General features: G+C 37.4%; 1 protein-coding gene across 1 annotated transcript; it reads left to right on the top strand.

The window, feature by feature from the left end:
* Window positions 1-277: 277 nt before the first annotated feature.
* Window positions 278-16,264, top strand: Laptm4a (lysosomal protein transmembrane 4 alpha). The gene is made up of 7 exons (XM_027937833.2): window positions 278-546; window positions 8,893-9,013; window positions 11,669-11,745; window positions 11,847-11,969; window positions 13,912-14,007; window positions 14,544-14,642; window positions 15,644-16,264. The coding sequence occupies exons 1-7, from the start codon at window positions 436-438 to the stop codon at window positions 15,716-15,718; spliced, it is 702 nt and encodes a 233-aa protein (XP_027793634.1). The 5' UTR covers window positions 278-435; the 3' UTR covers window positions 15,719-16,264.
* The last annotated feature ends 11,387 nt before the right edge of the window (window positions 16,265-27,651 follow it).

Raw genomic sequence — 27,651 nt, 5'->3', positions numbered from 1 at the left:
TTAGATGTTTCTTACCGGTGCTTTCTGAGGGATGGTGAACTACCAGGTTGCCATCAACCCAAACTACCTTAGACTCACAAGGCAGCCCTTGCCCTCACCGACCGCAAGCCTCTAAGGCGAGTAGCCCTTCTTATTGGGCGTGAGGTCCTGTCAATCTCCAGGTTTTCCCCAATCGGAGACGCGGTCCATACACCGTTCCTCATTGGCTTACGGGCAGCGGAAGGTGGAAGAACAACTGATAAGCGAAGGTCGCGCGAGAGTGGCGCTCAGTGCTCAGTGCGCAGGCGCGAAAGACCTGGCAAGGGCCCGGACCAGGGGCGGGCTTGAAGACGCGTCGTTTGCCTTTGGAGACTGTGACTGAGCTCCCTGGGTTCAATCGCTGGGCGGAAAGCTTTTGTCAGGGACTGGCCAAGAACGCGGCCCGCGAGATACCCGATGGTGTCCATGACTTTCAAGCGGAGCCGCAGCGACCGGTTCTACAGCACCCGGTGCTGCGGCTGTTGCCATGTCCGCACCGGGACGATCATCCTGGGGACCTGGTACATGGTAAGGGCGGGCTGGCGGGTAGGGCCTCGCCGCCCGGGGAAGTGCGCATGTGCGGGAAATGGGGGGCGCCGGGCGAATCGGGAGGGGTGGGGCTGGGGACCGGGGTGTTGGGTGGGGCGGGAGAGGAGGGGGAGTTTTTTTTTTCCCTCCTGTTTTAAATGCTTTGTCTCTTAATCGAGTCTGGGGACCTTGAGAGAGACTTGTCCAAGAGATAGTTCCGTGGCAAGAAGTTGAGGAACGTGGGCTTTGGAGAGACGGGGCTAGGCGGATGGAGGGAGGGGGCTGCTAAATTTCGGTGGGAATTAGGTCATTGTTTTTGTACTTCCGCCATCTGAAAGGCAGTTCCCTCTTCCCTCCGCACCTTGTGCTCCCTGGAATTTAAATATATATGTGTTGATGGGCCCTTATTTATTTACATATGGTGCTGAGACTCGAACCCAGTGCCTCATATGCAAGGCAAGCACTCTTCCATGAGCTAGAACTCCGGCCCCTCCCTGGAATCCCCCCCCCCCAAAAAAAAAAAAAAAAAAAGTAGTGATGTGTGCAGCCTCGTTCGACATTTACTAGTCTGATGGGAAAGCAAAAAGCTCCATCTCTAACCCAGTTTTATTTGTGTCCTGGACCTTGATGTAAGCAGAAAGGCTTCTGTTGTGAATTTGTTTGAGAGCTCTTGGCGGTGATACCAGTTTGCCAGGATTTACACTTGATCAGTTTTTCCCTGGTGCAGCCAACCCCTGCCTGCTTTTCTTACCAGATGCTCCCCGTTTTGTGAAACATTTTGTTGAGAGCCTGTTCTATTCTGGCCACAATATGCAGGCATTCTCTGGTTTGCAAGATCTTTATGATTCTGTCATAACCAGATGGGCAATGCTGTTGATTAAGTGGTTCACTAGTAATACTTATGTGATTTCTGATCAGTCTTTCCAGTATCCGTTCATATTAAAGCTATTTGCCTGTGACGTCTAAAAATGTGATTCTGTTTAGGTAGTTTTAAGTTATTACGACTTTACTGATGCTTTGACTAGCATGTTGTCGACTCAGCTACTTTCCCTAATGACTGATTTTGTGTGTGGGTGGAGGAAGTGGTATTGGTGATACTGTGCAGTTTTTGATAATTATGTGAACTGCAAAAAAAGAGAAATTGATCCCAGACTCCTTTTTGCCTTTTTCTGTACTTACTTTCCCACGCAGCGTCTTGAAATCATTAGTAACAGTTTGGGCAAACACCAGATGAAAATCATTTTCAGGCAGGCAGATATTGTTTCTTGGCCCTCAAGGGACTATCTGACCTCCACATTGTTCCTGACTGTCCTGTTGTTTATTTATTTTTTTGCAATTTTCTTTAATGTACATTTTAAAAGAAAATAGCAAAACTTGAATGTGTAGGTTTATTTGCTTGTGCTAAGCCTATTTTCACGTTTCTTGTACTTTTGTATTCAGAAAGGTGTGTTATTGGTATTGTATAATTATATCACATTTCATTCAGAAACTGGCTCTTATTTTAACTGATTTGTAATACTGGACATCAAATAGTTAATAACAGTCAGTTAGGTTGTATTTCTAACTTCCTTTTGTTTCTTCTCCAATTTGCTAAGGGGCTGAATCCTTAATTTCTTTTGTTTGTCCTTAAACTCTGTATTCCATTCCCCTAAATGAATAATTCAAACCTTTAGGATTATCTGGTCTCTTACTCTACCCCACCCCCATTACCTCCAGAAAATGACCTGCCCCCCTGCTTAGCAAGAGTCCATCCAACAGCCTGGGACTCTTCCTGCAAACTTCCTGTTGTTTCTCAGATCCTTGCCTCCACTCAAAAGAACAAAGGACTTCTAACTCCTCAAGAAGAAAATAACTGTGGTCCCTATTTCAGCCATCCAAATGTAATTGGCTGTATTTCTTTCCACTCTCTTCCAGGCAGATTTTTTTACACTGTCGACTTTAGCTTATAAAATTGAAAAGAAGAGCAGGATGAAGTAGAAGTTGTAAATAGGAAACTCAAGGTGCAGAGAGTAAAACTTTAGTACGGGAATTTATTCTTAATAAAATAGGGAGCGAATTTAAATCTGTTCCCCCAGTTGAAGATCTTGTTCCATGCTTTATTTTCACAATTTTTAAAACTTGCCCTAGGTGTTCTTACTTTGCATGGACCTTTTCAGGTTAGTAGCAGTTGTAAACCACTTAAACCAATTGATCTGTCTTGAAGTAATAAAAGATTTATTGACCATTTTCAGTGTGAAAGTTTTGGTAGATACACAGTAGTAAGTCAGGAGCCCTGTGTAATCTTGTGTATTTCTGTTACTTGCTAAATGTTGTCTTGAACACGACATCTGCCCTTAAGATGTTTTTGTTATTTCAAAGCACTTTAGAGCACTTTGTTATTACAAAGGAGAAGGAGATAATGATCAGTGATATCAAATTGTAATCAGATTAAGAACTGGAAAAAGGTCATTGGTGGTTTACTTACAGTACTGCAGGTGACTTTCAAAAGTGTAACTTCAGTACCATAGCCATATAAAGATAATTTCTACCCAGTTGGGTCACAAATAACATTTAGATGTAGTCCCATACCTCTAAACAAAGAGGATTTGTCCAAACTGCATTTTTTTGCCACACTTTATTAAGACTGAAAAAATAAGATGGGGCCTAGTGAGGTAGGATGTCACTTCCTTCCTTTACTACTTTGTCATGGTACCCTTTCTCCCTCCCTAACTCCCTAGCCTCCATGGTAGCTCTTTTTTCATTCCAGGTGAGGCACTATAAGAATATTTATGAATCTTTTCAGTTTACCTGGGCCAAGGCTTTTGAGGTTATGATTCCTTTCAAGCTTTTGGAACTTGAAACTGCAGCCCCCTTCTGCCGCGACTAGAGACTATGTCAATGGCTCTGTCTGACCCAGTATCATTGCTTTCTAGCTATAGCTTCTACTAATGTAGTATTAAGGCGACTATAACTCTGTCTACTGAGATATTAATTGTACAGTTTTTGAATAGTTCTGTGGGACATAGAGAAAGCCAGGACCAATTACGTGTGCCAGATGTACTGGTCCTGAAGTGTTAATGTTAAGTGTTTCAGATTTAAAAAGCATGCCTGGCTTAATGCCTGGTTAAGAAGAAATTTCAGAATGAGTGCAAGTTTAAATTCTTGCAGTTCTAAAATTGTTTTTTCTGTTGTTTATTAAATAATTTGAAACCAGATTATTTTAAACAAGTTTCTAATGAGGTATAGGCTCAAATTTTTATTGAATGATTTTAAAAGGGCTTAAAAATCAGCTGCAGAAAGTTTCCTTCTTTACAGTTAATAGTATACTACAAGAACATGTTTTGAGAACTTGTAATGTTAAGTCTTGGAATATTAAATCCATTTGTAATGTTAAGTCTTGGGAAGACTTAATATGTAGCTAATTTTTCATGAGCATCTCTGTAAATAATCTAATTTTAGGTACTTGGGAGAGAAGTGAAGACAGATTGCCTCAAGCAGTGTCCTCTCCAGTCCTCACCCAACTCCTCTAAGTAGAGCTTGAAACTAGTGTCTTCCCTTGCACCTGCTGTTTTGTGCTTCAGTGCCATTGAACATGCTCTTTCTTCCCCTGAACTGCTCTTCCCCAAATCGCTTTTTAAAGACTTTATTTAGGAAATTTTCAGACATGCAAAGGTAGAGAAATAGAAGTCTCTGTTTACTTATCACCCACCTCAACTATTGACAACATTTGCTAATTCCAGATATTTTTTTAATGGTTAGCTCAAATATTTTTATGGTAAAACTTTCTGTACTTCCTAGCTAGAGGGGATCTGGTTTCCTCACTGTGTACTTGGCAAAGTTTCTAAATACCTACTGTATATAATTATTAAACATTAGTATGATTATCTTTTTTCTTATTTCTCACATCAGAATAAACAACAACTTTTTTAATATTTTTTTTTTTTAGTTGCCAATGAATCTTTTTTTAAAATTATTTATATGTGGTGCTGAGGATCGAACCAAGGGCCTCATACATGTCAGGCAAGTGCTCTACCACTGAGCCAAACTCCAGCCCCACAACAATACTTTTTTGTATACATTAAAATTTTCTTCTTAAGATAGTTTTAGTCTCTATTAAATAGCACTTCTTTGCTTAGTTTTGTAGACTGTTCTCCTAGAGGTGCTCTCTGCCTGTAAAACCCTTATCATGGTGCTCTGAAGCAGTATATTGTTTAAAATAATGATTTTTTTTAAAGTACCCCATTCTCCAGGATATATCATATGTTGGGCCACAAATCAAGTCCTAACAAATTTTTAAAAAGTAAATCCTATCAAAAAACTTTCCCTGAATGTCTTCTCTGATTTAAGGGGGGGGGTGTGACCCAAAATGGGGTAGGGAGGAAGCGCATAAGAAGAAGATTATCACTAAATAGGGAAGAGAGGTGGGAGGGAAAGGGAGGGAGAAGGGGAATTGCACGGAAGATGGAAGGAGACCCTCATCGTTATACAGAACACATGTATGACAAAGTGAGGAAAAAAAAGAAGTATGTCACATTAGATTGAGTAGAGAGAAGTGCTGGGAGGGGAGGGGAAGGGGGGAAAGGAAGGACAGCAGAATAAAATAGACATTATTATTGCTGTATGTATATAAGTGACCGCATGACCAATGTGATTCTGCTACCTGTACACTCAGAAAAATGAGAAATTATACCCCATCTGATTCAAATGTATGATATGTTAAGATCATTGTACTGTCATGTGTAACTAATTAAAACAAAATTAAAAAAAAAAAAACCTTTCCTATTGACAGTCCATAAAACTAGAGATAATAATAGGAGGAACAATGGAAGTCATGAGAATTAAACACCATTCTCCTGGAACAACCTGGGTGTGAGGAAATGAAAACATTTCTTAACAAATGAAAATGGAAACTATCAAAACCTATGGAATGCAGCAAAAGCAGTGCTGAGAGGTACATTTATAGCAGTAAATGCTTATATCAAGATAGTAGGACATTCTCAAAAAAGCTAACGTTACCTCTCAAGGAACTAGAAAAACAAGAACAAACTAAACCCAAAGCCAGTAGAAAAAGAGAATAGTAAAGATCAGAGAAGAAATAGAGACAAAAATAGACCAAAAAAAGGAGTTGATTTTTTTGAAAAGGTAAACAAAATTGGCAAAGCCTTAGTTAGTCTAAGAAAAAAAAGACTCAATCAGAGATGAAAAGGGAAACATTACAATTGATATTACAAAAATACAAAGGATCACAAGAGACTCTTACAACTGTATGCCAATTGGAAAACCTAGAAATGAATAATTTTTTGAACATATGACCTACCAAAGTTGAACCATGAAAATAGAGCTTGAAGAGATGATTAACAATTAATGACATTAAGTCAGTAATAAGAAGACTCAACAAAGTCTAGGACCTGTATAGTTCCACTGCTGAATTTTGTAGAATGCTTGAAGAAGAATTAATACCAATTCTTTGCAAATTATTTTAGAAAATTGAAAGGAATTCTGCCAAACTCAGTCTACATGGTCAGTATCACCTTGATCAAAATGAGATAGAGATGCTCACAAAAAAACTACAGAGTGTGTTCTTGATAAACATTGCAAAAATTCTTAACAAAACACAAACCAAATTCATCAGCACATTAAAAGATAATTAATTCACTGTGATCAGGTGGATTCATCCTACAGATGCAAGAATGGTTCAGCCTGCAGATAGATCAGTTAAGTGTGATATATCAACAGAATCAAGGACAAAACCCGTAATGAGTGTTTTAATAGATACAGAAACATTTGATAAAATTCATTATCTTTTCATTATAAAAATTCAACAAATTAGGTATAGGAGGAAAATACCTCAACATAGTGAGGGCCACATGTGATAAACCAACAGCTAATACATGCTGGATGGTAAGATCTGCAGCCAGATGGGGATGCCTGCTTTAATCCTTTAGTTCAGTGAAGTAGGAAGAGTCTTAGCTAGGGCAGTCAAGTAAGAGAAAGGAATAAAGAACATACAAATTGGGAAGGAGGAAGTCAAATTGTCCCTGTTTGCAGATGACAGAGTCATATATGTAGAAAATCATAAATACCTTGAGAAAACTTTTTAGAATTAAATTAAAGCTTCATGATATAAATCAATTTAGAAAAATCAGTAGCTACACAAAACAAAAAGCCAAGGTGAAAGACCTCAACAGTGAAAACTATAAGATGCTGATGGAAGAAATTGAAGAGAAAACAAATAGAAAGACTCCCTGTGTTTATGAAGAATTAGTATTGTTAAAATGTCCAAACTGCTAAAGCCATTACAGATTTAATGCAACCCTTATTAAAATAATGTCATCTTTCGCTGAAATGGAAAAATCCTAAAATTTACATGGAACTACAAAAGATCATATAGCAGTCTTGAGCAAAAATGAACAAAGCTGGAGGCATGATAACTACTCAACTTCAAAATATACTTCAAAGCAGTAGTAACCAAAACATCGTGGTACTGTATAAAAATAGAAACAGACTGATAGAACAGAATAAAAACCCCCAAATAAGTGCACACACTTAACAGCCAAGTGATTTTTAACCAATGAGCTAAGAACACATCTGGGTAACACAACCTTCAATAAATGATACTAGGAAAACTGGATGTCCACATATGAAAGAATAAGATTACACCCCTAACTCTCACCATGAACCAACAAACAAAAAAACCCTTAAAATGGATTAGAGGCTTAAATGTAAAACCCGAAACTATAAAAGTACTAGAAGAAAATACGGGAAAACACTGACAGTCTGGACAATGCTTTGGACAAGAATGTAATCAGGCAACAAAAGAAAAACAAATGGAATTACATCAAATAAAAACTACAAAAAGAAATATCAACAGAGTGAAGAGACAGCATTCAGAATGGAGAAAATAATTGCAAACTGATAAGAGATTTAATATCCAAAATACATAAGGAACTCAGACAACAGCAAAAGCAAATAATCTAAAAATGGAAAAAGGATCTGAATAGTTATTTCCCAGAAGATCTAGAAATGGCCAAAAAATATATGAAAAAAAAGTTCTTCCTTACTAATCATCAGGGAAATGCTAATCAAAACCACAGTGAGATTATCATCTCAGCTCAATTATAATGGTTCTAATCAGAAATCTCAGCAGCTCAGGAGGGGAGGCAGGAGGATGGCAGGTTCAAGGTCATCCTGGGCAACTTCGTGAAACCCTGTCTCAAAATAAAAAATTAAAAAGGACTGGGGATGTAGCTCAGTGGTAAAGCCCGTAAACTTTAGAGAAGGCAAATTCTCATCCTCATAAGATTTTTATATTGAATCATTAACAGGACTGATTCTGAGCGCTTAAACGCAGTGCTGATCATATAATCAAATGCAGAAAGCTGAGAAAGTAAATGTTTAGAATGTCAAAATCCAAATCCAGAAAATCATGATGGACAAGAATGTAATAAAATGAAATTCAGTTACAAATACATTAAAACCTGTACTTGGGCCTCTGAATCCATCTGTACGTATCAGTTAACAGCTGGTAGCTTAGCAGGGTCAAGTGTGGGAAAAAGCTAGATATTTTAGGGAGTTAACTCTTACCTGATATTCAGTAAATTTATAAAGCCAGTGCAATTTCATGTTGCATTAATTGAAATTTGTTAGCTAGAATGGGGAGCTAAGATTTGTATTCTGATGATGCTTGATCTTAGCTCATTTTGATAGTGTGTGCCTCAAACTAGAGCTTATGAAAGGAGGAGTGCAAAAGAGAAATAGTGGAGTAGCAGAAAAACATGCCAGGTAGAGGAATCATTAAAGGACCTAAATGTTTATTCTAGAAAAGACAGTATTTGGGGGAGCACATTGACTCAAAAATCATAGAATTAATTAAGACCAGTAGGTGAAAGTTAAGTGGCATAGTGAAAGCCTTATTATGCAACTCCAAAGGAATGTTGATCTCCAGAGGAAATGAGCTCTCTTGGCAGTGGCTAGAGATGCTGTGGAGTGGTTTCAGGCATCTAAATCAACTGTAGCTTCTTCAGACATAGAAATTCTGAGATTCATGTAGGAATGAATTTGTGCCTCTGAACAGGAAAAGTTTGTAATAATTCCCTAGTTTTAATTTTTGTGCCATTTTATTCTGGTGTATTGATATTAACATAGGGTTTAGCATCATATCTTTTAATATTAAATCTGTACTTGATAAAATAATTTATTTTTAAATTATTTTCATAGTGGTAATTGCATATCCTTTATCTCAGGTTGGCCCCTACCATTTTTTATCTTTGTTACTTTAAAACAATTTTCAATGTGGAACAACATCTAGAAATTTTGCTAAAGACTTTTTCAATAGTAATGTATTTGATAAAATGTTATCTTTCACAGGTGGTAAACCTGTTGATGGCAATTTTACTGACTGTAGAGGTGACTCATCCAAACTCAATGCCAGCTGTCAACATTCAGTATGAAGTCATTGGAAATTACTATTCATCTGAGAGAATGGCCGGTAGGTATTTAGTTGAAAACAAAATATTCCCTTCTAAAAATCTATAAAGCCAGTTTAATTTGTATGTATATGTTATTTAGAGGAAGATTGATTAAATTATGCTTCAAAAGGTTAAATAAGTTGCATAATAAGGTTAATGTAAGCTCAGTGATGTTTAAACTACTCACTGACACAGGAAAGTATTTTGGTGAGTTTTTTCAAAGATTTTTGGTAAGCATTTATGTCAGAAGATTTAATGGACTACTACATTTTTGTGAGTTGTGTACCTTTACAGGAGGAAGAGAGAAATAAAAATGAACTGTAAATCTTTGATGTCTAGCCAACAAATGTAGTTGGTATGGGAGATTTGCCCATGGAGCAAATGTACTATTACAAAATACATATAATACAAATTATTTCCCATTTACATGTATATGTTATATTATAGGATCTTAATTCTCAGAGTTTTAGTTGTATTACCTCTTAATGTGAAGTTCTGAGCTACATTACATTTATGGCCTTCAATGGTCCATTAATGAAGGTTTGTATTGTTACAGGGCTAACTTCATTTTCCAGGAGCCAAGAAGAATTTTGTGACTGTCATATAACGTAGTACGAAAGCAACTAACCCGTTGTTGGCTTTTGAAAGTGATTTTTTAAGAAATGATTTTTCAATGGTTTTTTAAAAAGTGATTCTTCTTAGATTAAATTCTTTGTTTTGTCAACTGTGGTAGGAGAAATAATAAGAACATATTATAAATAGTCCTTTTTGGCATTTATTTTTTCCCAATAGTCTGTTTTTATTTGAAAACCCAAAAGAACAGTAAAAAATTTCAGCTATTTTTTATAATTTCAAAATTTTACTCTAGGTCATAAAATTTTAATTAACCTGCCAATGTCATCATTTACTCTGGCATGTATGTTTCTCTAAAAATGAGACCTAGAAAAAGGATTTAATGTTTATTGAAATGCTTACTGGGCTATATCTGTAAAGTCGTGGGTTTACCTCATATTGCGTGAATATTCTAACTGCTTTAAAGGAAATCAGATGGCATTCATTATTATATTTTTGTTGATTATAATTGTACTAAAGCTCCCATTTTTAAGAGAATAAAAATTTATAGTTCTTAGCTGTATGATAGTTTTTGTTTCTTTGGATGGCTTTTCCACAAACCCAATAAATTACTGATCATTGACTTGATGACCAATTTTAAATAATGATTTTTGTGATTATTTCTACTCAGCTAAACAGGATTGGCAGTCAGTATATACTAATCACTTTCACAACATATGCAAGCTCTTTTTCAAATATGCATCTAACCTCATCCACTTTTGCTTTGGAAATGTGTTAGCTACGGGGAGAACCTGAATGTCATAGTGGTTGGAATCCTGAAGTTTTTGTTTAACCCTTATGTTTTGTTTGTTTTATTAATTCACAAGTACTGGAATGTCTGTCATTGCAGGCATTAGATGCCTTGTTATTTATTAATTCAGTGAAGGATTCTGAACATCATTGTTTCAGAACTTCAGAAATCAAAATAAGCATGCAGTTTCCCATAACAGATTCTTAAAAATGGATTATTTGAATTCTAAACTTCAAAGTTTGTTAATACCAATATCCTGTTGAACTTCACATTTTGTTTATAACTGAATTCTTATAAGTGACATTCTGTGTCCCACAGCAGAAAAGTCCTTTAAATCCTTAGTATTCTGCTATTCAATATTCCTCAAGAAAAGATAAGAGATCTGATATTTAGTGCCAAATACTGAGGATGTTTGTACTGCTCAGTGGTGAGATTACATATGTGTGTGTATATATATATGTATGTATCCAGTGATATGAAAATTTAGTAGTAATTTTAATCATCATTACTAATGTCCTTCAGTTTCTTAATATCTCTCTGTAGTTACAAAATTAATTATAGATGTGTGCCAGAAAAATAAAAAATCAAGTGTGGTTTGAGTCCTTTCTGAAAAAATTAGTGAACGTGGGAGAGGGAGGGTTGGAACAGTCTGGAGAAAGAATTGAGGCACCAAGAAGAAAATAGATCTGCATGTACAGAGAAGCCAGAGTGCAGGAGTAATGAATTTAAATGTTTGGGAGGAGGAATTAATGGAAAACTGAATTTCAGGTGACATTTTACCTGAGGCAAGAGGTAGCAGCTGTAGTTTTCTGTTTAATACAGCAAATACCAGGTTTTCCTTCCAGTTAAACCCTATTCATGTCATAAGACCAAACTTACGTCATTTCTTTCATATGTTTTCATGATTCTCGAGGCCAAGTTCATCATTGCTGCTTCTGGTACAGCACTTGCCATGTTGTATTGTATTTTCCTGTTTGCACATCTTCAGATTTTTGAACTTGTAAAGGCATAGACACCTGTCTTCCTAGCAGACCACGTAGTTCTTGTGCACCCTAAACAAATATTAGAGATTATTGCAGCAATTAACAAATAAGAACTTAAATGAGTTTCTCAAGATTCATTTTTTAATTCTGAGACTTAGGTGTGTTTTGTTGTTTTCCTGTCTTGCTTGGCCCTTGATCTTTTCATAGCTAATTTTGAAAATATTTACATTTTAACCCTTTGGCTAACTGTAAAACGTTTTGTTTTTTTAATTAAGTATTTTGTTTTGTTGTATAAGTAGCTTAATTGATATTTGTTTTTGTTTTCTTAGATAATGCCTGTGTCCTTTTTGCCGTCTCTGTTCTTATGTTTATCATCAGTTCAATGCTGGTATATGGAGCAATTTCTGTAAGTATGCCGTCTTTTCAGCTTTTAGAGTTTGAACTTTACTGAATCTGCTTAGTTATTTCATACATTTGCTAAAAATCTGTGTTCATTTTCTTCTGCAGTATCAAGTGGGTTGGCTGATTCCATTCTTCTGTTATCGGCTTTTTGACTTTGTTCTCAGTTGCCTGGTTGCTATCAGTTCTCTCACTTATTTGCCAAGAATCAAAGAATATCTGGATCAATTAGTAAGTGTGTGTTAATTAAACTATTTTTTTTATTTTAAGTAAAATATTTTAATTGCTATTCTGAGATATCCTTAGGTTCTGTTTTTAAGTACCTCCATGTTTTTTCAAGTGTCTTAAAGTATTATGTTAAAACCTGATAAGATGAAAATACAGTACAGTATTGCAAATTCTTAAAGGTGGGTCATGCAGAAGAAGTAATTCAGTGGTTTTTTTTTAACTATATACTACAGGTATAATAATTTGACCGTATTTGGTGCTCATTAAATGATGGTGTTTTGTCTTTATAGACATTCATAGCAAACAGCTGAGTGCCTATGATGTTCTTAGCCCTATGCCAGACACCATTGGTGAATGGTGTGAACACAAAGTTGACTTCCCTCACTTTAGGGAACATACGATATGTTTGGGGTAAGATATATGAAGATGTTGTCTGGGATAATGAATTAGAGCTGTCACACAGTCACAATAAGAACTTAGATTAATGCTATATAGTGGGGCAGGTAACACTGGGCTGAAGTAGCCAAGTAGGACTTTCCTGAAAGAGTTTTGAAAGGAGGTGTGGAGTCCAGAGAGATGATGAAAATGTTTTAGAGAAATATGAGTCCTTGAGGCAAGAAGGAACATGATACAGTCAAGGAACTGAGAGATGGCCATGGTGGCCTGTACACAGATGGCAGGTGAGAAAGCAGCAGATGTTGAAGCAGAAGAGAGTAGCTGAGGAGAAGGCCTGTGGCTTGATCACCTGTAGTTAGAAGCTTCTTAAGAACTGTTCTCTGGTCATGTCATCTCTGGCTTAAAAAATCACAAGTGGGGCCCCAGCCTTTTAGTCTAACAACCTTAGCATAACCTTCTCCCACGCACTGGCTACATTCAATACATGCAAAGGTACAAAATGAATTTGCTCTTCCTTTTATCCACCATTTCCCCACCTCTATTTGATTCACTTAATCTCATGTACTGCCTTTGTTGGCCAGCTTATAAATCCTGACTTCTTCTTTTCTAATGCTTTCTCCCCACACTTAGCTCATTGCTTTGCTCACAGCCAAGGTTGAGTATTTGAATGAATATAGCTGATCCTTCTCAGTAGAACATAGTATGTCTACAGTAAATTGTATAGTTGTGCCTGGCTCTTTGACCTGTGGAGTGCCTTCTTTTTGCCTGATGAAGAGTTGAGACAAACTGCTTTCAGAAAAGTTATTTTCTCCAGGACTAACTGCCTAATGGAGTTAGGTATATCTTTACTGACCTAGGGACAAATCCTGGGTTCCATATAGGAGGTTGTATTCTACCAAATACCAGCACGATGGTGTTTTGTCTTTATAGGCATTTATAGTTTTTAGCTATAAAAACAAATTCCACACCTCCTTTCAAAACTCTTTCAGGAAAGTCTTACTTAGCCACTTCAGCCCAGTGTCACCTGCCCCACTATACAGTATCAGTCTAAGTTCTTATTGTGACTGTGTGACAGCTTTAATTCATTATCCCAGACAACATCTTCATATTACTTTATAGAAAGTTAGGAGAAAATAAGCTTAGTTTGGACTATTTAAGGAATATTCTGGATATTTAAACAAGTGTATTTTAAAGTAATTAAAGATAATGGGACTTAAAAGCACTTTGAGTTGAAGCCTGTTTATAAGGTTTTATTAGACTATCACTTCTGACTTTGGTGCCTTTTATTTTATCTTATTTGGTACTGGGGATTGAACCCAGCACTGAGCACTGAGCCACATCCTGAATTTTTTATTTAGAGACAGTAATCCTGAATTACTCAGGGACTTGCTGGGTTGCTGAGACTGAGATCCTCCCACCTTAGCCTCCCAAGCCATGCATCACCACACCCAGCTTTTGTTTGTTTTCTTAAAATGCTCCCTAGATTATTACAGAGTCCAGGTGCCCTGACTGAATTGTAAATTGCTTGTGTATGTCTGTTTTTTAATAGCCTGATTTTCCCTACAAAGATGACCTCTTGGCATTGGACTCCAGCTGCCTGCTATTCATTGTTCTTGTATTCTTTGTGGTATTTATCATTTTTAAGGTAAGTTGCTAAATCTGTAGGTAGCTGGTGAGACTTAACACTGCCTATTATAACCTTTTCATTGCCTTATCTCCTCAGAGGACACAGTAGCTTGAGGACTTATGGTGACAATGTTTAAAAGTAGTAGAGGTAGCTTCCAGAAGCATCCTCTGTCTTGTTGCCAGAGAAGGGTTGAAAGTGTCAAGATAATTCCACAAGTGAAGAAACTTTTCTGTTTTTGAAAGTGGTTCATGATTTGTATTGGAAATCTGTTACAATTTCCAGCATTCACAACCTCAGAATTTCCTTTGCAACACAGGGGTTAATAGACCTAAGTTGAAACCCCAACTCTAGTTTCTTTAGGAAACTTCTGACATTTAAATGAGGACCAGGAGTTGAAAAGGGCCTGTCTGGTGCTAGGTTCTGATGGAGAACATGGTGGGACAGTGTTGGATGTCACCTGCATTTAAAAGCCATGTCACCACACCCAGCTTTTGTTTGTATTCTTAAAATGTAATCTGTTGAGTTTCTGGTAAATTTTTTCTCTATCTTTTCAGGCTTATCTAATTAACTGTGTTTGGAACTGCTACAAATATATCAACAACAGAAATGTGCCAGAGATTGCTGTGTACCCTGCCTTTGAAGCACCTCCACAGGTTAACTGCTGTTTCTTATGTTAAAATAATGCTAGCCATTATTAATGGTTCCAAAAGAATGTGAAGTTTAACTTTCTTTTCTGTGCCATGACTCTGGTTTGGGGCATGAATAGCTTAAATTCCATAGGATTTAGCATTTCCCAGTTGGAATCCTGGGTACACAGGCTAGACAGTCCCTACACTGCCCATTGTGTCCAGTTGTCTGTTAAGTTTATTCATTAGTGGTCCCCGTGAGTGCTGTGTTTGTGGGCGGCATAAGATAGAAACAACTGTGCTAAGCTCGTTTAGCCTGTGGGGCTTCTGTGGATGGATTAGAATACTGTTAACTGAAATTTACATTGTTAAAAAAAAAAAAACCAAACCCTGTGATCCAAGGAGGAGCTAATCTGTCTATGGGGCAATGACTGGTGGGTTCTGGAGTCTGTTGAGGAGGACTGTGTCTCAGAGCCCTCTAATTGCTACCAAACTATCTTTCCAGATTTTCAACACAAGGTTAGAATGCCACCTCCCTATAAAGATATGCCTGGCACCCTAGAGGATATGGTGGAGGTTCATGCTCCTTTGACTACAAACAGATTCTGATGAAACAGACTCCAGCGTCTTACTGGAGGCTTCCTATAGTGTGGTTCAGTGGGGCCCTGCCACTCAAATCCTCAATTCCTGAGATGTCATTGGCACTGATTCTTTATTGGAACAAGGGGAGAGCAGGGACAACTACTGCCTGTCAAGAAATCCTTGTTGCCTCAGAGTTGGTCAGAATCAGTTAAAATTCTTGTTGTTTCCAGCCTTAATCCATCATGTCTAGCAAACATAGGTCAGATCTCAGTTGCGTGGAAAGTTGCCTGTTTTTCAGGCATCTCTATTCCTGGGAATTGTTGAGCTAACAGTTTCTTCTGCTCTTCTCTGTAGGTTTGTGTACCTTTATTAGGAGATAGTATGAAAGCTGAAAATCATTTCAGAAAGAATTTCAAATTTCATGTAGTTTTTTTCTGTCTTTTTAGTATGTTTTGCCAACCTACGAAATGGCAGTGAAGATGCCTGAGAAGGAACCACCGCCTCCTTACTTACCTGCCTGAAGACGCTCTGCCTCTGTCAATAAACCCTATACCAGCTTCTTGTCTTGTTTATTTTACAGAGTGCTGCATTACAGGGCTCTTCAAACTTGTTTGATATGAAATACATTGTCTTTTGTCTAAGCATTTATTTTCAAACACTAAGAAGCTTTTTGGACATTCATTAAGTCTTTTTGTTTTTTGTTAAGACTATTACAATTTAATACTTTTCAAAGACAATCTAGCATAAAAAGAACAAAGTGCCATTGTATGCCTTTAACTGGGGGTGGGGAGGGAGTATTCTCCACATATTTCCTTTTTTAACTTTGCACTTTCTTTATATAATGGTTTGTATCTTGGTTATTTGCTGCCCTGGATAATTTCAGGAAGATTGAATTCAGTATTCAGGATGAGTGAATTGGGTATAAGATCTGAAGTTTTCAGCTAGCTGTAAAAACAGGAAAGATATATAACATTTGACTGGACCGTGGAAGATGATGATTGCATGTTTCTAATTTGTATGTTTCCATCTTTGTGATAAGATGCTTTAATAAATCTCTTAAATATTTACTATTGTCATTTTTCAAAACTTTTTTTGTAGATAAAATCCAAATTTTCTGTTACAATATACAATCATACCTGAGCTTAATGACAGATACATTCTTAGAAGTGATTAGGGAGGTGATTTCCTTGTATGAACATCAGAGTGTGCTCCCACAAACCTTGGTGGTATAGGCCAGTCACTCAGTGTGCCTCTTGATTACAGTCAAGATACAAAGCTGCTGTCAGCATAAATTTTTTAAAGTAGGAATACATTCTAAAATAACAAGTGTAGTAAATACATAAACCAGTAATCTAGTCATTATCGAGGGTTATTGTACATAATTGTGCTATTTTACATGATTGGCAAATTGGTGGATTTGTTTACATCAGCATTGGCTGCAGACGAATGCACACTGCATTGCCCTGGATGTTCCAAGAGCTACAGCATGTTACCAGGTGATCGTTTTTCACTTCCATTCGAATCTTACGAGACGATGGTAATATATGTAGTCTGCTTGAAAGAAGCATGTGGTGTGTGACTGTACTCAGACTCCTGTAATGTATGGATACAAAGCTAGGCTTATTTTGGAAGCATTTTTAATCCAATAATGGAGGACTACTGCTTGAAGTTAAAGTGAAGATATTTCTTGAATCAGGCCAGAAATATCTAATGTTGATGGTTTGCTAAAAAAATGTGATTACTGTACCAACCGGTGGTTTTGTGTTATGATCCTTTCACTAGGTGATGAATTACTTCAAGAAGAATAATTCAAATTAAAATACGTCAGTTGATTGATCAGATCAGAGGGAAACCAATAAGTCTAGACATCCAATGAATAAACCTAGAGATCTGATGGTGTAGTGCAAGGACTATAGTTTATATATACGTGAATTTCTAAGTGGGTATTCTCTTACCACAACACAGGTAGCCATAGAAAGTGATGGAGTAGTGATCACTTTGTTATGTATATGAAAAGAGCATGTTGCACATCTTGAATGTATACAGCTTTTAAAGAGGTTGGGGAACCAAAGAGAAAGCAAACTGCAATTTATGGGTACCACAATTTAAATTTTGCCCTGGAAACCTTTCATCTTGCTAAGAATCCAGCAGTAGTGACTTTATATACACCATATGAACACATGGAGAAGTGCACATCTTTGAAAGGGAGAGTAGAATTGTAAACTCAATACCAAACAGAAAACCAGCTTATTTTAGAAGGGAAATATCTGGGAATATACCCAGTTTCCCATAGTGCAAGACCTTTTTCTGATATCTATAGTGGTAGAATATTTAAGAATCAAGGATGAGTCTTCTGGACTCACTTGTATCTGCATAAAAACTGAAATGGAAGCCTCATATGAGATCTACCAAATTTTTGTAGTGATTAAATTCTGTGTTAAGGACCACACTAAGCAATAAATAAATGTTAGCTACGGTTTAGATATGAGTTGTCCCCCAAAAGTTCCAAGTGTGAATGCAAAAAATCTTAGAATGGAAATGATTGGGTAGTTTTTAACTAATCAGTGCATTAATCCCTGTTAGGGATTAACTGGATGATAATTGAGTCAGATAGGATGTGGCTGGAGGAGGTGGGTCCCTGGGGGCATGACTTTGGGTATATTTTCTCCTTGTAGAGTGGAGGAACTCTCACTCTGCTTCCTGGGTGCCTTGTTCCCAGTTGCTATCATCTGCCACACACTTTGGCCATGATGTTATTCCTCACTGCTGACCCAGAGCAATGGAGTTGGCCATCTCTGGACTGAGATCTCTGAAACCATGAGCCCCCAAATAAACTTCCTCTTCTAATTGTTCTTTTCAAGTCTTTTGGTTACAGCAGCAAAAAAGGCTGACTCAAACAGTAGTCAAACTCCTGCTAGAGTTTTGTTAGTGGTGAGAGTATATTAAATATCTGAATATATGCTGTTGGTGGAAATGCAAAGTGGTACAGCAGCTATGAGAAAAGTGGGGAGATTCCTCAAAAAATTAACAGAATGACCATATGATCCAGCAATCCCACTTCTGGATGTTACACCAAAACAGTTGAAATCAGTATCCCAAATAGAGAAGGACTCCCAATTTATCACAGCACCATTCACAGTAACCGACATGGAAATAACCAGTGAAAGCAAAGTGTTTATTGATAGGTGAATCAATAAAGTAAAGGTAGTATATACATAAAGTGGGATACTATGCAGCCCTTAAAAAAGTTCTGTAATATAACACGAATGAATCTTGAAGATATTATGGTTAAGTGAAAAAAGCCAGAGAGAAATATTGCATGATTCCACTTACAAGTGGTATCTGAAATAGATTTACAAAATTCAAGAGTGAAATGTTGGCTTCCAGGGGCTTGTGGGAGAGGGCAATGATGGGTAGTTACTAATCAGTGGACATAAAGTTTTGATTAAGATGAATAAGGCAATTAATTTATAGTACATAGTCAATGGTATTGTACAATTAGAAATCTGTTAGAGCAGATCTCATGAAGTGTTCTTAATGCAATAAAGTAAAATTTAAACAACATAGATATATCTATGTGCACATATATGGCTTTCAAGACATTTTACTGTTCACATGTCTTTTCCGTCCATTTCATTTCTTCCTACAGCTCTTTTACCCACATCCTCTTTTTGTTTCCATCCTATCCTGTGTCCTGGCTTGGGCCCTCTTGCCTCACTTTCTCAACTTTCACTTACTGATAAAAATGTGGTTTTAAACTCTACAGAAAAGTTGCAAGTGTGTCCACCCTGTCACCTCAAGAGTCCTAAGAAGTCTATGTTCCCAAATTTGAGCTCACCAGCACGCACCTTCTCCCAGGCATCATTGGCAATGTAATGTAATGGAGAATGTGGCCTCAAGGATATCTAGTTTAGTGTCCAATATCCACTTCACAATTCTCTATAATCTGGAGCAAAAGTTTAATTCAAGCAATGTATTTGGAGCATGTGTTTTGTTCCAAGTGCAAGAAATGTTGTATAGAAAAAACACTAAAAAGAGAAAGACCCCTGATCTCATTTTAGCAGAGGGAGACAGATGATTGGTGGGGTTGGGCAAGGTGTCATTTTAAACACCACCAAAAGGCCTTATTAAAGGGACATGCAAAACCTGAAGGAGATGAAGGGAGAAATCCTGGGCAGAGGACCTGTGGGAGCATGCTTGGTGTGTTCAGAAACAGTGAGTTTGAATAATGTGAGGAAGGTGGGAGTTGAGCTCAGAGAGGCATTGGGTTGGGCTTTGTATGACATTGCTGTGACTGTGTTATTCTTTAGTGGAATGGCGTGGAATGGCAAGGAAGTTAACAGGAGGATCCTAAACAGGTAAGAATCCTGAAATGACTTATAGTACTTTCTCTCTGAATCTGTTTTCTTATCTGAAAAATGTTAGGTAAAACCTAACAGAGTTGTAAATAATGAGTGTTATAACTCAAGTGCATAGAGTCCCTGGTATGGTGTATATAGCACATAACCAAAACTCAGTAGGTATTTATGTATTTAGTGGTGCTGTGGGTTGAACCCAGAGCTACTTATATGCCGGCAAGCATCCTACCACTGAGCTACATCTCCAGCTCCCCCAAACCAGTAGATACTATAAGGTAGGTTGTATAGAGAAGCTGTTGAGATAGCAGATGTTGGACACTGACAAACTTGGTTTTAAATCTCAGGTCTACCCAGTGACTGTACATGGCCAAATTACTTCTATGCACAATGACTCCATAAGATGAGACAGTGTGTAAAGTGCTTAGCAAAATGGCAGATGTAATGAGTACCAAAAAGAATGCATCTATGTATATATTGAAATGTTAAGAAATTATTGCTTAAAAGTAGTTTCTGGCAAATTAGGCAAATTCTGTAAATTGGGCATTCTCTCCTTTGATCATTTGGCAGACAGGCTTTCAGTGAATTAGCTTTTGGAGAATGATTCTTTAGTGAATTGGCCTGTTTCCTCATCTCTTAGTTACTCTAGAACCTAGGATACATCTCCATTATAGTTCATAGTACATCAGGTTCCTGGTTCCCTGGTGGTGAGCAACTTGGAGCCAGCATCTCCTTCTTTCTCTCTTTTCCAGCCACAACACTTAGCACAGTGACCACACAAAGCTGAGAGGAGAAGGAAATAAATGTTCACTGAATGAAAGAATTTGCCTCTACAAACTAAGCACTGTGGTTAAATCATTTTCAATATAAATTAGGAATAACCAGCACTTTTACTATCCTCACATTTAAAGTTCTTGCACTATGAAACCAAGAATCCATTCATGGATAAATTGTGTTTTCTTCCCTCTGTTTGGTGTTGCAGTAATCCCTCTGTTTTCCCACTTTGACTAATTTGTTCACAGTTTTAATGGAACTGACTTTGGTGACTCTAATTGTTCCAAAGTGCATTGTAGGCAAAGGATAGGTATGACATTTTCAGGACTTTGTTTTTCTTCTTTCAAAGAAGGAATGTGCCCAAGAGTGAACTGGAAGAACTATACCTTTGCTTTCCTGAGGTTGCTGTGTTCCTTGGAATAATCATGATTTTGGCTATGATCAAATAATTTAAAATCAAGATGAATGCTGCCCAAAAGTGTGAAATTCCAGCACAGGGATGGTGAAATGAGCCCAAGGTCTGGAGTCAGAAGACTGAAATTCAGTTCTTGTCTTCAGCAGGCTATTTACTCTCTAACCCTGTGAAATTTATCTGGGACTTGAGCTTCAGTTGTTGCATTTGTAAAATCAGGAAGATGCAATTCCCTGACTGATGTGCCTCTTTTAGTTGTTTTCAGGATCAAGTGAGGTAACCGACATGGAAGGTTGGCAAGCTATAAATCACTGTGCAAATATTATCATGAGGTGTGTGAGAGCAAGCCATGCCTAGAGGAAGGGCTGAGAAGAAGAAAAGTATTTGACCTGGAAACCAGAGAAAGAGTCGCTTTGTTCCTCATCTGTTAGAAAGGAGCTTTGTATCTGTCATCATTCAGTTAGGTGGCATCGAACACCTGATTTATATTCCTGGCCTTCTCACCAATTATAACTTTTACAAGTAACCCAAATTTCAAGTGAGATTGCAGATTCTTTCTCTGAAGACTCTGATCTGTGACTCTTATTTTAGGTTAAGCAGTTAATTCTCTTGTAAAGTGAGGAATATTTTTTTAAAATGACATATGTACTCATTTAAGGACCATTTCCAGTGCTTTTCATTCCTTTATGTAGATTTGTGGTCCCATCTGGTAGCATTTTTCTTCTGTCAGAGAGACTTCCTTTAAACTTTTTTTACTGTGTGGTACTGCTAGGATGAATTCTTTTGGCTTTTATATGTCTGACATGTCTTTATTTGACCTTTGTTTTAAAAAGATATTTTTTCAGGTTATAGAATTCTAGGGTCAACATTTTTTTTTCCCTCCAGGCTTGCATGAATTGTTTCTATGAGACATTTGCTGTCACTCTTTATTGGACTTCTTTTTCCTTCAGGCAATTTTAAATACTTTTATAGCATTGATTTTGAATAATTTGTCTATGATGTTCCTTAAGGCAGGCAGGCTTTTTTTTTTTTTTTTTTGCTTTGCTTTTTTCATGTGCTTTCTTGTGCTTTGGGTTCACTGATATTCTTAGATCTGTAGGTTTGTAAATTTCATCATGTTTGGAAATTCTTTAAAGCCATTATTTCTTCAAATAAATAATTCCTTTGTCTTCTCTTTCTCCTTTGGGGGTCCTGTTTGGCAGGAAAGAGAAGAATAAACTTTCTACGAGGAGGTTATTTGAGATAAACCTTGAGATTTGAACTAGTGGAGATGTGGACAGAAGTTGGCATTTTATTTGATATAAGGGAAACAAGAGAGGAAGAAGGATGTCAAGATTTGTTTCCTGCTTGAGTGGCCAGGAGAATAATGACAAAAATAGGGAATAAAAAAGAGATAGTTCATTGAAAAGAAGATGTTGAGTTTGTTCTTAGATATGATTAAGCTGGAGGTACCTATGTGACCTTCAAGGGAAAATCCAAAAGGCACAGCTACAGATGTATCTGTATTGCTCAGGAGCAGGGTTGGGACAAGATTTAGAAATTAACAGTTCACAGGTGGTAGCTGAAACTGCACTAATAGAGGAAATTGCTAACATAGATGGTACACAGGGATCAGAGAAGACCTAGTCATTCAGACCTACTTCTAGCAAGTTCTTCTAGGGAAATAGGAATTCACAATGATTTTAAAAAGGAGTCACCAAAGCACTGTTTATAATTAAAAACAAGGTGAAACTAAATGTCCCACAATAGAGAATTGGTTAAATAAAAAGGAATATGAAATGTAATAAGTATTACAACTATTAAAATACTATATTAGAAGAATATTTAAATGCAGTAATTTTCATTATACATTAAGTATGGGAAGCAAGTTATAAGACCAAAATAAATATGTGAACATATAAGCAAAGACCAGATAATATTACGTAGCTTACATTTGGGTGGTAGTATATCATTCGTCTCTCTGTTTTTTAATTTTTGCTTATCTGCCTTTTCTAATCTTTTGTGTGTGTGTGTGTGCGCGCGCACGTGTGCACACACTTAAACACTGAGCCACATCCCCAGTCCCCCCCACACACACACCTTTTTTTACTTTAATTTTTTTTTTTTTAAATTTTCAGACAGGGTCTTAGTAAGTTGCTGAGGCTGGCTTTGAACTTGCAATACTCCTGCCTCAGCCTCCCAAGCAGCTGGATCATAGGCATGTGCCCACTGCATCTAGTTCATTTTCTAAATTTTCTACAGAGTATATATTACTTTTACACTAAGGGAAAAAAATTGATTATAATTTTTCAAAAGCTGACCTATAGAAAAGCCTGTGGATTTCCACACTGTGTGAAGTGTGGAAAAACAAGGAAGTACTACAGTAGGTGGACAGTTACTATAGAATCAGGACTTCAACAGCCAGGCTTTGGCACCTGCCAAAGCACAGTGGTCTGACTCTCCCAATAGGCCTTCGGATTCTTTGATTTTACTCATTAAGGCACTTAGGTGTGTACTTTCCCCGGGAATGGGAAGAGGGTGGGGTGGGGGCAGGAAGTGAGGCAGAGAGGACTGGGTTAAGAAGTGACAGCTCTGAAGAGAAGGAGGGAGAAGGTGGACACTCCCTGGCCCCCTCAGAACCACAGATCCAGCCCTTCAGCAAGGCCTATTTGCAGGCAGCATCACATTCTGTCCTAGCTGAGTGGCCATTTCTAACACCTGTGCTTACGTCTAGGCCTGTTCCCAAGACCAGCTAGGGCAGCCCCCGACACAAATGCCCTCAGTGTGGCAGTTGCCTCCAGAGATTGTTCAACACAGATTCCTGGACCAAGACCCAACCATGTGAACCAGAATATCTGAAGAGAGGACTTAGGAATCTGCCCTTGAGAAAGCCTCCTAGGGTCTCTCACACTGTTTCATGAGCACTGCATTGGAGCATGCCTACAATGGGCCTCCTTCCTCTTAGGCTTCCTTTGCAGAGTTGAGAACACAGGCTTCTATTGGGAGATTCTGTAAATTACACAACTAAATGTGTTTGTCACAAATCAGTAAGACCAGGATATGGAGAAAACACATCTTTAGATAAGAACATGGCCTTGTCTGTGTCCTGGAAGATTCTGGAGCCAGGAGCCAAGTACACAACTTGGAGGCAGGAAAGAGTGGCTTTCAGAAGTGACAGCTTCTTGGAAGAGAACATCAGGGTTGTTTGCTGTTCAGCTTAAACTGAGAGCTCATGCAGCTGCCCCACTCCCAGGAGGCCAGGTGACAAGAGCAAAGAATCAGTCCTCTGAGCTTAGGAACCCCAGGGTGCTTCGGAAGAGTTGGACAATGAAGTAAAGCCCTGGCACAGTGAACTGTTGCCCTCTGTGGCACGGCATGTTACTTCTCTACCTTGGTGCTCTTTCCAGCACACCCATCATGAGACCCCGATAAAGCCACAGAAACAGAATGTTTACACAGGATGAAATTGTCACCAGGGAAAAACTTGAACCCTTCAGCTTCATTTATTTTTAGTCCACTTAAAAACTACTAATATTGGAGGTCACCTAGCTGGGAAATACATTATTAGTTTCCCACTAGATCACACCTCTGATATGGGAGTTAGGATCACCATGTGCTAGGTTACTTTTCAGGGACTCTAAGACTGCTTTTGCTGAAGAACACATACTCTTCACGTGGGCTGGCAGATGTCTGATGGGTGATGAATGGGATCTCTCTTTTCATATTATGTTTTTACCATTACTGCCTGAACTTTGGGGTCAGATTCCACTCATCTCTGAATGTAGACATGTTGATTACATTGGAGCTGGTGTGTGGTTTCTTCAACACTACCCTTGTACTCTTTCAGCAGTGAAAGCACCCCAAGCACCCAAAGTTCTTCACACTAACATGATTCCAGATTGAACTAGAAGGTCAGGATGATAGCTCCAGTTACATGAGTAACTCAATGGTCCCCAGAACAAATTTTCCATGATTTACTGGCAGTCTGGGTCATTTGCAAGAACAAATATATTTTGGAACCATGGCCTTGACCAATGGAAAATTATCAGACTGTAGCCCACCACAGCACATAATTAAGGTTTGAATCTCCTTTTGTTCAGTTTTTTTTAATCTCTTTTTCAGTTTTTTTTGAATCTCTTTTTGTTCCCTTGATCACTGCTATCTCTCTCCAACTGAAACCCCAATTACCTCAGAGAGAAAGTACAGGAAATTAAAGATCACTTCAAAAAAGACAGAGATTCTGAAAAAAATCAAGCAGAAATCCTCAAAATGAAGAAATCAATAAACCACATTAAAAATTCAATGAAAAGCATCACCAAGAGACTAGACCACTTGAAAGAGAGTTTCATGCAATGAAGAAAAAAATACATAATCTTGAAAATAAGGTTAACCATTGAGAAAAGACATTAAGAGACCATGAACAGAAATTCCAAGAAATATGGGATAAACTGAAAAGAACAAATTTAAGATTTATTGGGATACATGAAAGCTCAGAGAGACAAATCAAAGGAATGCATGATCTTTTCAATGAAATATATCAGAAAATTTCTCAAACCTAAAGAACAAAATAAAAAATTAGATATGGGAGGATTACAGGAACCTAAATATACAAAATTACAACAGATCCACACCAAGGCACAATATTATGCAAATACCTAACATACAGAGTGAGGATAGAATTTTAAAGGCAGCCAGAGAAAAATAAAAAGTCACATTTAGAAGGAAACCAAACCAGATCTCAGATGATTTCTCAATCCAGACCTTCAAAGTTAGGAGGTCTTGGAATAATATATTCCAAGCTCTGAAAGAAAATGGATGCCACCCAAGAATACAATAACCAGAAAAATTAAGCTTCAGAATTGAAGATGAAATAAAAACCTTCCATGATAAACAAAAGTTAAAAGAATTCACAACTAGAAAGCCTGCACTATAATACTCAATAAAATATTTCATGAAAAAGAAATAAAAAATAAAAGTAAAAACAAGTAAAGGGAGAAACTACACTAAAACAATAGTCAATCAAAGGAGAAAATAATTCAAATTGAAAATCAGAAATAAATAAAAATGACAGGGAATAAAAATCATATTTCAATAATAACACTGAATGTAAATGGCTTAAATTCATCAATCAAAAGACATAGACTGGCAGATTGGATTAAAAAATAGAGCCCAACAATATGCTGTCTCCAAGATACTCACCTCATAGGCAAAGACATCCACAGACTAAGGGTAGTCTGGGATGTCTTTGCCTATGGGACAAAGGGGAAAAATTATATCATTCACCTGGATCTCATAAACAAGCAGGGGTTTCTATCCTGATATCTGAGAAAGAGGACTTTGAGCCTGGAGAATAAATAATATGTTATTGAATGAACAATGGGTTGCAAAAGACACCAAAGTTCTTAGAGGTAAATGAGAACACTTATACAGCATATTCAAATCTCTGGGACACTATGAAGGCAGTACTAAGAGGAAAGTTCATTGCATGGAGTTCATTCCTTAAAAGAAGAAGTCAACAAATAAATGACCTAACATTACATCTCAAAGCCCTAGAAAAAGAAGAACAAATCAACACCAAAAGATGTTAAGAGACCAAAAGCAATAAAAGACAGGAAATAATTAAAATCAGAGCTGAGATCAATGAAATTGAAACAAAATAAACAATGAAAAAATTGACAAAACAAAAAGTTGGTTCTTTCAAAAAATAAATAAAATTGATAAACCCTTATTCATGCTAATGAAGAGAAGGAGAGAGTAAACTCAAATTAATAACATCCATAATGAAAAAGGAAATACCATGACAGACACTACAGAAATACAGAAGATAATTAGAAATTATTTTGAATATTTGTACTCCAATAAAATAGAAAGTATTGAAGGCATCAACAAATTTCTAGAGTCATATGATTTGCCCAAACTGAATCAGGATGATATATACAATTTTGCTGGGAGCCATTAGCCAAGTAGGTATGACAATTTCCTTGCCAGCGTACCCCATGTTGCTTAGTGGAAGGACTCATGGAAATAGGACATTTTGCAGTGACATTGCATGTAGGTGACCTTGCTCAAGGACCAGGGCGGATTAGGGTGTTCCCGGTTTAGGATAATCGGGTTTAGGGCGTTCCAGGTTTAAGATTATTCCTGCTGGGAATAGGGCGTATCCTGCTGCCTGAGTTTCCCTTGAGTTCTCATGGGATTCAGACAGTAGACAGAAGCCCAGTGGGAGTGGATGGTGGGCAGAGAACGTGGATTTCCCCAGAACGTGATTGTAGACGGCTGGTGTAAGTTCGGGAATAAAGAGTTGCTGTTTGAATCTACAAGCTGTGTGGTGGCTTGTGATTGTGTGCCCAGCCAGACTGCGGCACAATTTAAACTGATCAATTTCAAGCAATGAAAGAGAAGATGCCATCAGAAACCTACCAACCAAGAAAAGCCCAGGACTGGATGTATACATAGCTGGGTTCTACAAGACCTTTAAGGAAGAACTAGTACCAATACTCCTCAAATTATTTCATGAAATAAAAAAAGAGGGAACACTTCCAAACACATTCTATGAGGCCAATATCACCCTGATTTCAAAACTAGATAAAGACACATCGAAGAAATAAAACTTCAGACCAATATCTCTAATGAACATAGATGCAAAAATCCTTAATAAAATTCTGGCAAATCGAATACAAAAACGTATAAAAAAGATCATGCACCACAATCAAGTGGGGTTCATCCTTGAGATGCAAAGTTGGTTCAACATAAAGAAATCGATAAATGTAATTCATCACACTTCAATAGAGTTAAAGGCAAGAATCACATGATTATCTCAATAGATGCAGAAAAAGCATTTGACAAAATACAGCATCCCTTCATGTACAAAACACTAGGGATAAAGGAACATATCTCAACATTATCTATGCTAATCCCCAGGCCAACATCATTC

The sequence above is a fragment of the Marmota flaviventris genome, chromosome 14 (genome assembly GCF_047511675.1).
Source record: "Marmota flaviventris isolate mMarFla1 chromosome 14, mMarFla1.hap1, whole genome shotgun sequence".
Lineage (NCBI taxonomy): Eukaryota > Metazoa > Chordata > Mammalia > Rodentia > Sciuridae > Marmota > Marmota flaviventris.
This window is presented reverse-complemented; position numbering and strand designations above follow the sequence as displayed.

Excerpts from the sequence above, each read along its gene's own strand:
- Laptm4a (XM_027937833.2), top strand. The coding sequence starts at position 436 with ATGGTGTCCATGACTTTCAAGCGGAGCCGCAGCGACCGGTTCTACAGC. Across the intron at positions 547-8,892 it reads TCCTGGGGACCTGGTACATG|GTGGTAAACCTGTTGATGGC; the intron begins GTAAGGGCGGGC and ends TATCTTTCACAG. Across the intron at positions 14,008-14,543 it reads TGGTATTTATCATTTTTAAG|GCTTATCTAATTAACTGTGT; the intron begins GTAAGTTGCTAA and ends CTATCTTTTCAG.